We start from the raw sequence: 11,303 nt of genomic DNA on the forward strand, positions 1-11,303 counted from the left end.
TGACAACCAGAATTAACAGACGATGCCAGTAACAACGGGTCTCAGAGGTCAAGGGATACAATCAACAACGAGACCTGAGATTATGAAAATGAGCGCGAAGCACTTCGGGCTATGCATGATTTGGATTTTGCTTATATGCATGATGTATGAATGATCATGAAATACAAATGCTGACAATATACAGACTGGAAATTAGGGAAAGCTTTATGGAGGTACTGAATCCTCAACACCAATAACTCAACCAAAGGAGTGAGTAAATGCATCAAAGGAGTATCTATAAAGATGAATAGTTACAACTGGCCCAATAATCCTTCCAAAGAATGATAAATTTGTGCTCTCTGGAGATAGATGTTGATCATCCAGGGGGAGTCTTGCAACTTGAGACTTGCGGGGAAAGCTGAAAGATTTCCTTTTAATATTTCCACATGTCAAAGCAAAATTGTGTTTCTCAATATGTTGAAAATTTCTTTTTTGAGTTCAAAATTTCATTATTAACAAATAAATGACATTTTGCATAACAAAGAAAATCAGAGAAAAACAGCAAATGATAGAATTTGATGGGCAAACTTGTATTTATTCAAGAATGGTAGCACACAAATGGCGTAGCTCCATGGAATGTTACAAATTTGAAAATGGCAATAGGGAAAGGTTTACATTGAATCACAATGACTACTACCATCCCTAATAACAATGACTCCACGAGACCTCGCTTCTGAAGGGAGTAACTAGATTGATCTTCCATTTTTAGCTCTTCTATATTGATCAGTGACGAACCAATGCAGTCTATGCCTTTTGTCCCTAATTTTGTCTGGATCGCCCTTTCGGGTTTTCAATCCACCGGGATGCTCCTTTTTGCCTAAGTTGCCCTTTCAGGTTTTCAACTTAGCGAGCTACCATTTTTTTTTATCCCTAACTTTTGCCTGGACCGCCCTTTCGGGTTTTCAGTCCACCGGGATTTGTCAGGCATAGTATCTTTTGACTGCATCAGAGTTCACAGGGTGAATGAGCTCTTCTCCATCCATAGTTGTGAGAAATAGAGCACCTCCGGAGTATGCTCTCTTTACAACGTATGGGCCTTCATAATTGGGAGTCCACTTCCCACGTGAATCTTTGTGTACTGGCAAGATCTTCTTGAGCACGAGATCTCCTTCTTTGAACTCTCGAGGACGGACCTTCTTGTCAAATGCCTTCTTGATTCGTTGCTGGTACAATTGTCCATGGCACAGAGCGGTCATCCGCTTCTCATCAATGAGATTAAGTTGATCATAGTTATTCTGGATCCATTCAGCTTCATCCAGCTTGGCTTCCATCAATATTCTCGTGGAAGGTATCTCTACTTCGATCGGGAGGACTGCGTCCATCCCATATACTAAGGAGAATGGGGTTGCCCCTGTTGAAGTGCGGACTGAGGTCCGGTATCCATGCAAAGCAAAGAGTAACATCTCGTGCCAACCCTTATAAGTTTTTACCATCTTTTGCAGGATCTTCTTGATATTTTTATTGGCAGCTTCAACAGCACCATTCATCTTTGGATGGTATGGAGAAGAATTATGGTGGTCAATCTTGAAACTCTCACATAATTCTGTCATTGTCTTGTTGTTCAAGTTTGAACCGTTGTCGGTGATGATCTTGCTTGGGATTCCATAGCGGCAGATAATTCCTTCTTGATAAAGCGAGCAACCACATGTCTCGTCACATTGGTGTAGGAAGCAGCCTCTACCCATTTAGTAAAGTAATCGATGGCGTCCAGGATGAAGCGGTGACCATTGGAAGCTTTAGGCTCTATAGCACCAATCATGTCGATGCCCCACATTGAGAAAGGCCAAGGTGATGTTAAAACATTCAGTAGTGTTGGCGGTACATGCACTTTATCAGCGTAAATTTGGCATTTATGACATTTTCTTGCATAGCTGAAACAATTAGACTCCATGGTCAACCAGTAATAGCCAGCTCTCAAAATCTTCTTCGCCATGGCATGTCCATTGGCATGGGTCCCAAAGGATCCTTCATGAATTTCCTTGATTAACATATCTGCTTCGTGTCTATCCACGTATCTGAGCAGAACCATGTCATGGTTTCTCTTGTAAAGCACATCATTGCTCAAAAAGAATTTGGACGATAACCTCCTCAGAGTTTTCTTATCCAACAATATAGCGTCCTCTGGATACTCTTGGTTTAGAAGATATCGCTTGATGTCATGAAACCATGGTTTACCATCAGTTTCTTCTTCAATCAGCTGACAGTAAGCAGGCTCATCTCTTCGCTCGATTCGAATAAGTAGAGCTTCATTATGGAATCTGACTTGGTACATTGATGCTAATGTTGCCAAAGCGTCAGCCACTTGATTTTCTACTCTTGGGATGTGATGGAAAGTGATATCATCGAAGTATTCTATCATCTTCCCAACATGAGCACGATACGGGATCAGCTTCGCATCACGGGTCTCTCATTCACCTTTGACTTGATAGATCACCAAGGCTGAATCTCCATACACCTCAAGGATCTTGATTCGGAGATCAATTGCGGCTTCAAGACCAAGGATACAAGCTTCATATTCTGCGACATTATTCGTACAATCAAAGCACAACGTTGCTGTGAAAGGGGTAAAGCCACCATTTGGATTCATCAAAACATCTCCCACACCATAACCACTGTAATTGGAAGAACCATCGAACGCGAGCTTCCATCGAGATCCTGGTTCTGGTCCTTCATCTGGGCCTGGGATCTCACAATCCTTTATCACCATGATATCCTCATCGGGGAAATCAAACTTCAATGCCTGATAGTCTTCAACTGGTTGATGAGCAAGATACTCTGCTAGCACACTTCCCTTAATCGCCTTCTGGGTTACGTACTGGATGTCATACTCTGACAAAAGCATCTGCCAACGGGAAAGTCTTCCAGTCAAGGCAGGTTTCTCAAAGATATACTTTATTGGATCCATTTTTGAGATCAACAAAGTAGTATGGCAAATAATGTACTGCCTTAAACGACGAGCGGCCCATGCTAGCGCACAACAAGTTTTCTCAAAAAGTGAATATCGACTTTCACAATCGGTAAACTTTTTACTCAGATAGTAAATAGCATGTTCTTTCTGACCAGTTTCGTCATGTTGCCCCAGCACGCATCCCATTGATCCTTCAAGCACAGTCATATACATGATTAATGGGTTTCCCGGGACAGGTGGAATCAAAATAGGAGGCTCTTGCAAGTAGTGACGGATCTTCTCAAAAGCATTTTGACAATCAGAATTCCATTCAACATCTTGGTCTTTTCGAAGCAATTTGAAGATAGGCTCACACGTGGCCATCATGTGTGAGATAAACCTTGAGATGTAATTCAAACGTCCAAGGAAACCTCTGACTTCTCGTTCGGTGCGTGGAGCAGGCATTTCTTGTATAGCTCGGACCTTGTCAGGGTCTACCTCAATTCCTCGTTGACTAACAATGAAACCAAGCAACTTCCTTGAACAGACACCAAATGTGCATTTTGCAGGGTTTAATCGTAATCTAAACTTTCTGAGGCGTTCAAACAGCTTCTTCAGATGGTTTATATGATCTTCTTCATTCTGAGATTTAGCGATCATGTCGTCAACATAGACCTCTATCTCCTTGTGCATCATATCATGGAAGAGAGTGACCATAGCTCTTTGGTAAGTTGCCCCGGCATTTTTGAGACCGAAAGGCATTACCTTATAGCAAAAGGTGCCCCAAGGGGTGATAAAAGTGGTCTTCTCCATGTCGTCTGGAGCCATTTTGATTTGATTGTATCCCGAAAAACCATCCATAAAGGAGAAGACAACAAATCTTGCAGTGTTATCTACCAGAGTATCAATGTGTGGTAGGGGGAAACCGTCTTTTGGACTAGCTCTGTTCAGATCCCTATAGTCAACGCACATCCTCACCTTTCCATCCTTTTTGGGCACAGGTACAATATTAGCTACCCATTGTGGGTACTTCGCCACTGCGAGAAAACCAGCGTCAAATTGTCGTTTGACTTCTTCACGAATTTTCAGAGCCATATCTGGTCTTGTTCTTCGGAGCTTTTGTTTTACTGGCGGGCATTCCGGCTGAAGCGGGAGCTTGTGCTCAACGATGTCAGTGTCTAGACCTGGCATATCCTGGTATGACCATGCAAATACATCCACATATTCTTGTAGCAGCTTGACCAATCTCTCTCTAATGCTTGCTTCAAGCGTGGTGCCAATTTTGACTTCTTTCTTCTCTTCCTCTGTGCCAAGGTTGATTGTTTCCACTGGTTCTTCATGTGGCAGAAGGGCTTTGGACTCGTGCTCGAGCAGCCTTGCCAGTTCGTCGGGGATGTAACAATCTTCTTCACCCTCCTCTTCCGCTTGGTAGATAGGGGAGTCAAAGTTATGAGAGGTAGTAAAGTCATTGGATTCAACGGGGTTATCGTTTATTCTGCATGCTTGAATGATTGATTTCTTTTAAAAAAGTAAAAATAGAAAATGCATAAATGAAATATTTTTTTTGTTTTTGAAAAGATTGCCATTTTCTTATGAGAAAGCCAAGTAAATGAATAAAAAGAATTTAACAAAATGCCTTTCATTCATTAATAATGATTATTTGAAAATGAAAAAGGGGCCCATACAACATGATCCATTAGCCTTGGGCAGAGCTAAGGGTTTGAAAGGAAAAATACAACAATTATTACTTTGACAAAGGAAAAATTTCGGGGATCTCAACCGCTTTCCAGTTGTTCAAAGTTGTCTCACACCGGTAAACCAAACATGGGTCATCTTCATTTGCGGTGCTATCTTCAATTGCATTGACTTGATCTCCATGGATGAATCCTGTGCTGAGGAATACTTCCTGGATGCTTCGGGTGTTTTCCTTTGTAGGGACTCGGGCTCCTTTCGCAGCGGAAGGCACATATCCCAGACCAAAGCGATCATGCTTCTCACGAATATCAATAAGCTGACCCCAACCTTCAGGGTTTCCTCCTTCAATGCTAGACTTTGCGCTTTTCAGAGAAGCGAAAGACGAACAAGCTTTCCCAACAGGGTCCTTCATTTCCACAAAAGTGGCATTGGTTATTTCAAGAGCTTGGAAAGAAGTTTCCAAAGCGTCCTCATCAGCCTCAATGTATCTGAAGGATGAGAGGTGACTGACCACAAAGTCCTCCTCTCCAGAAATGATGATTAATTGATTGTCCACTACAAACTTCATTTTCTGATGTAAGGTGGAGGTAACTGCCCCTGCAGCATGAATCCAGGGACGCCCCAATAAGCAGCTATATGCTGGATTAATATCCATGACTTGGAAATTAATCGGGAATACATGAGGGCCAATCAATATGGGCAGTTCCACCTCTCCAATCACGGTTCTCCTAGAACCATCGAAAGCTTTCACTATCAAGGCACTAGGCTTCATAGCTGGTCCTTGATAAGATAACTTCGCGAGTGTTCTCTTTGGCATAACATTCAGAGAAGATCCGGTATCAACCAAAACTCTTGCCAAAGCATCATCTTTGCATTTCACCGAGATATGGAGAGCACGGTTATGATTTTGTCCATCCTCAGGTAACTCCTCTCCACTGAAGCTCAAACTATTGCAAGCTGTGATATTTGCAACTACTCCATCAAATTGGTCAATTGTTATGCTTTGTGTTACATGAGCTTGAGCAATCAACAAAGCCTCCCTATGGGCTTGGGAATTCAACAACAGAGATAAAATAGAGATCTTAGACGGTGTTTGATGCAACTGGTCCACAACCTTGTAGTCACTTCTCTTGATTAACTTCAAGAATTCCACAGCATCTTCGGATTGGACCACTTCGGGTTCTTTAGCAGGAGTTACAACTGTTGATTCCTTTGCCGACCCTTGAGGAGTCACGTTGAATTCGGGCGTATAGATTCGACCACTACGGGTCATTCTGCTCATTCCTGCAATATTGGTGACGTTTTCACTTACAGCTTCTGTCACTTCAGCGTCTGCACTTCCTTCAACAACCTTATCCACAACAGTAATCTCATATTTCCAAGGCACAGCCTTGGTGCTCTCGTAGGGAAAAGGCGTGGGCATACATATTTCCACAGGCGACAACTTACTATTCACTAGAACCACTCCACCACTATAATATGGGATTTCAATTGGTTCAGGTAAATTGAAACAAGGTTCAATTACCAACACATCTTCGTTCTTCACAACACTAGATATTTGAAGCACTCCCTTATCCATTAAATTTTGAATGTTGTCTCGTACCACCTGACATCCCTTTGGGTGTGTGGCACACTCTTCACAGTTGTCGTGATCAACATTAACCAGGCCAGCTTCCACCAATCGGGCGTGGAATGCTGCCCAAGGAGTCTTAACATCCTCCACCTTCTCAACCATAACAACAGTAGATGCATCTTCAATGGCGTTCACCGCAGGATCTCCATGGGGAGGAAGAGGATTGTTCTTCACATTCGGTCCCATGTCCTTAAAAGACAAGATCTTGCTTTCAATTAGCTCACGAACCCTATGCTTCAGAGCGTAACAACCCTCTAAGTCATGCCCGGGGGCACCTTCATGAAAAGGACAGTGTGCATTAGGGTTGTACCATGGAGGAAGACGGTCAGGCGAAGGTCCCATAGGTCTAGGAACCACCAACCCCTTTTGCAATAGGGAGGGATACAACTCAGTGTATGACATTGGGATTGGATTGAAGGTCGCCCTCTCCCCTTGCCTCCTTTTTTGGTTTTGAGCATTTTGCCTCGGTGCTTGAGCTCTCGGTTGTTGATAAACAGGAGCTACTGGTGCTTGTTGATAAGCTGGAGGAGTCGCAACACGCTGTTGAACTGGAGCTGCTCGATAGACCAGAGGCGCTTGATAAGCCTGAGCAGGTTGTTGATTGAACACAGGCGTCACAGCAGCCACGTATGGTTGCGGAGCATACTGGACGGAATACATGGGTTGTTGATAGGGAATTGGTTGTTGAACATACTACTGAGGTGGATATTGTTGTGGTCTCCTTCTTGGAGGAGCTCTTCCTTGACCAGCAGTCACAACATTTGTTTCCCCTTCCTTCTTTCTAGGAAACCCTCCAGAGAACTTCTTTGGATTAGCATTTGAAGTTCCAGCTACAGCCGCCAGTTTGCCATTCCTTACGCCATATTCAACGCGAGCTCCTATAGCAACAAGCTCGGAGAATCCCAAAGAAGCACTTCCAACCATCTTCTCGTAGAATTGGGGTTGGACAGTGTCGATAAACAATTCAACCAATTCTTTTTCAGCAAGAGGTGGTTCAACCTGAGAAGCCAGTTCCCTCCATCTCTGAGCGTACTCTTTGAAGGACTCCTTATCCTGCTGGAACATGCTCTGCAACTGTCTTCTGTCAGGTGCCATGTCCATGTTGTATTTATAGTGCTTTATGAACGCCTCTGACAGCTCTTGGAAACACCTGATCCTATTCTGATCCAGACTTAGGTACCATTTGGAAGGAGCCCCACTCAAGTTGGCCTGAAAACAGTGGATCATCAGCTTGTCGTCCTCCACGTATGCAGCCATTTTGCGGTAATACATGATGAGATGGCTCTTTGGACAAGTATGCCTCTTGTATTTGTCGAAGTCTGGAGTTTTGAATTTGGCTGGAATCACCAACCCGGACACCAGACACATTTCTTTGGCAGCAGATCCAAAGACGTGGTCTCCTTCTAGATCTCGGAACTTCTTCTCAAGGAGCTGCATGTTCTCCTTTACCTCCCTGAAGTCCTCAAACCTTACTTCGTCACCAGCAACAGTTGAGTCAACAGTCTGATACATGTGGTTTTGATCTTCATAATGAGGAACATGCCTAGCATAGGCGGCTGGTGGAACCACAGTATGGATGACTGGACGTGCGTCGGTGTAAACTGGTAATGGCACAGCTTATTGGACAGATTGCCCCATTTCGTGCACCACCTCCGCTCGGGGGACGAAATCATAGGGTAGCCCATATGGAGGAAGGGTTGAGGGTAACGTCCTCTGAGGTGGGGCTTCCACTGCTGGGCCCGTGGTCTCTGAAATCACGGTCACTTGTGGAACCTCAAACCTGAAGGTTAAAGCTTGCAACATCTCTCGCATCTGGGACATGCCTCCTTTGATTTCGTCTAGTTCAACTCTAACTCGGGCGCTCTCTTGTTCTTGTTCAGCCATTCTCTGTCTTGCTCTGGCGCGAGTATTATACTGGTGTTGAAAATTCAGCGTGAAACTGGTGGAAGAAAGGGCGGAGTGAGACTCTCGTTTTTTGAAAATGTATGAATGCATGTATGGATGCATTTGTTTGCAAAACTCTTAGTTATCTTTATTATTTATTCCAGCAATGTTAGAATATAAGAACAACATGTAATAATTGAGACCCAAAATGACAACTTTCATTAATTAAAATCAAATTCTAATACAAAAGGATTTAACTTCAAGTACACATGATTCGAATACAAAAAGATTTAAACACCAACAATTCAAATTCAAGTACAAGTAAACTTAAGTTCTGTCTCAGCTCTTATGATCGTAGCCAGATCTGTGGTGAGCTCATTCATCATTTTCTTGATAAACTTGACGAAATTGAAAACTTGAGGAGGTGTGTTTTCTGGACACATACACCAATCCGCTTCCTGGAGTTTTTCTGGGAGTTCCAACATATTTAGGTTAACAAACCTAGCTAAGTTGCGGAACTTGCCGTTCCACTCAACATAGAGCTCTTGGAGTTTCTGGATGACCTTTTGATCTTCATCTAAGGTTGCTCTAGCCTCTCTATACAACCTTTTCCAGTACACACAATCATTCTTTAGGAGTAAGTAGACTGCATCACCTTCTTGGCTTTCCAACACTACAAACCTCCTAGTAGCTTCTTCCAACTAGTACTTGAGATGGTGACAGTTTCTTTCAGCTTCTTCCTTTTGGAGGATCTCGTGAGACAACTTTTCCTCGCATTTCTTCAGAGCATCCCTCAATTCACGTATCTGTGCCTCAAATTCGAGCTTAATTTCTTTTTTATCCATAAGAGATTTATCCAACATTCTCCCTAACTCACAGATCATATACTCAGCTTTCTTGAGCTCTTCCTTCCTGGTTTGGATCACTGATGTGGAACCTATAAGGATATGATCACGATCATCTTTTTGGTCTTCTAATAGCCTGGCTCTCTTGTTGCTATCCTCAAGTTCTTGGGCTTTTCCCTTACGTTCCTCTTTCAAATTCTGATTTTCCAAGATAACTCGGTTCATCTGAATTCGTAATTCAGTATTCTCCAATTCGAGCTCCTTAACCTTAGTAGCGAGTTTCTCCATGTCCTCAGGGAGTATAGGCTCGGGCTCAGGAGTTTTAGGAAAAGCTGAGGCCTTCAAGATGAATGGCAAATGGATTTCCTCAACTCTTTCCTTCACCCATTGAATGTAAGGTTCTTTGGCGAGAATGTTTCTTTTTCCAAACTCTTTACCCTTTCTTACAACCTTTAACCAAGCCTTTCGTACTGCTCTTACATCAGGATTGCTTGCTTGGATGTCAGAGAGCACAAACGGTTGTAAGTCCTTTGCGTCAGGAGGACCATCCATGGAGTAACCGTGTTGCATTCGGGATAACATAGGGTTATAATTGATGCAACCCTTGGTACCCAACAACGGTACATTAGGAAATTCCCCACAGCTGACTATAATGTCTGGGGTTTCCCGCTCTCGGATATACCATCTGATGGAACTTGCGGTGAGAGAAGCTAATTTTTTAGGAGACTTAAGTTCTTTTGCCACAAAAAGACCTTCTTCGGGCATGTGTTGCATGAACCAAGTGTAAAGCAAAGGAGCGCAACACAACAAAGTTCCACCCCTCTTTTCGTGTCGAGTGTGAAGGGCATAGTAAATGTCAGCTAAGAGAAATGATATTGGATTGCCAGAGAGAAAGACTTCTATGGCTACTTGATCCACAAATTTTTCAACATTTGGGAAGAGCACAATCCCATGGATCGATAAAGCCAACACAGCATAGAATGCATTCCAATTTCCACTTTTCTTGAACTTTAGAGCATAATCTTCCAAAAACCTCGCGGCAAAACCTTCGCAACCCCCTTTTTCAACCCAATTGTCTCGAACAGTCGGGACGTTGATACTTAGGGCTGAAGCTATCTTCTTTGGGCCCATATCTTTTTCGAGCTTTGGAAATGGATTAAAATCTTTCAATTTGAGACCCACGATTCTCTCAACTTCTTCCAAAGTAGGAGCTAGCTGGAAATCAGCGAATGTGAAACAACACAGAGGTGGATCATAATATTGTGCCAGAGAGCCGATAATTCCATAGTCAACTTTCTTATTTAGAAGGCTCAAAATTTTCCCGTAGTTTTTTCCGAACTCATCACGTCTGCTGAGAGACAAATCAGAGGTCAAACCCTTCAGACTGTCCAACTTAGGTTCCTTGTACTTAAGCGTGAAAATGTGTCTCATTGAAGTTGTCATTTTCAAGTTCTCCATTCCTGAAATAAATAAGAGACAACTAAAGAGCTTGCTTTTTATGATGTTGATGCAATGTATGAATGTGATGCATTTTTTTGTATAGGTTCGATAGGCTTAAGGCATGGATAAGTCTGATTGCTTTATATAGAATAAGGTTCTCACCAGGTATGATTTAAGGTTTTGGTTTTTTAAAAGGTTCCTAGAGTCATGGATCCATTAGACTGTTTGCTACCTGCGGCAACTTACTTGCCGGGCATCAACTCCATCTAAAGAATCTACTCTAAGTGAGGTTCTCGCATCGATCCAACGAGAAATACATCTCGCAGACCCACACTACGCAACCATCTTTCCTAGTTGGGCAAAGAACTAAGGTTCTACAAGGGGTTCTCAGAGTCATGGATCCTAAAGAAAATATCAAAGCTTACGCAACTTACTTGCCGAGTGACAACATCCTCTCAAGAATCTACTCTAAGTAAGGTTCTCGTACCGACCCAACGAGAAATACATCTCGCGGACCCGCACTTCTCAACCTCGTCCTATCTTATTTTTTACTCGAGACTCGGGTAAAAAGTCTTTCCCACAAGGTTTGCAATCAGAGTATCCAAGTACCAAACCATAATTGAACCAATAGAACAGATTCATATTAATATGACAATAGAGATAGTAAAAACAACAAAGAAAAGCCACATAGGTAAACAAACAAAGGCACACAAACGACCTAACTAGGCTTGACTCACTTAGGGATTGTGGTCCCCAGCAGAGTCGCCATCTGTCACACCTCGAAAAATGGGGATACGACTTTAAAGCGATGCGCGATCGCACGCTCGCAATGATGGACTGAACAGAGTCGCCACCGAACTTTATTTGTTCCTAAAAAGGA

The 11,303-nt window shown here is 42.9% G+C and overlaps 1 protein-coding gene across 1 annotated transcript; it reads right to left on the reverse strand.

The window, feature by feature from the left end:
* Positions 1-6,947: 6,947 nt before the first annotated feature.
* Positions 6,948-7,766, reverse strand: LOC127078705 (uncharacterized). The gene has a single exon (XM_051019140.1). The coding sequence runs from the start codon at positions 7,764-7,766 to the stop codon at positions 6,948-6,950; it is 819 nt and encodes a 272-aa protein (XP_050875097.1).
* Between the last annotated feature and the right edge of the window lie 3,537 nt (positions 7,767-11,303).

Source organism: Lathyrus oleraceus, chromosome 5 (genome assembly GCF_024323335.1).
Source record: "Lathyrus oleraceus cultivar Zhongwan6 chromosome 5, CAAS_Psat_ZW6_1.0, whole genome shotgun sequence".
Taxonomy (NCBI): domain Eukaryota; kingdom Viridiplantae; phylum Streptophyta; class Magnoliopsida; order Fabales; family Fabaceae; genus Lathyrus; species Lathyrus oleraceus.

What these genes read in the sequence shown, in the direction of transcription:
- LOC127078705 (XM_051019140.1), bottom strand. Translation starts at nt 7,766, where the DNA reads ATGTATCAGACTGTTGACTCAACTGTTGCTGGTGACGAAGTAAGGTTT.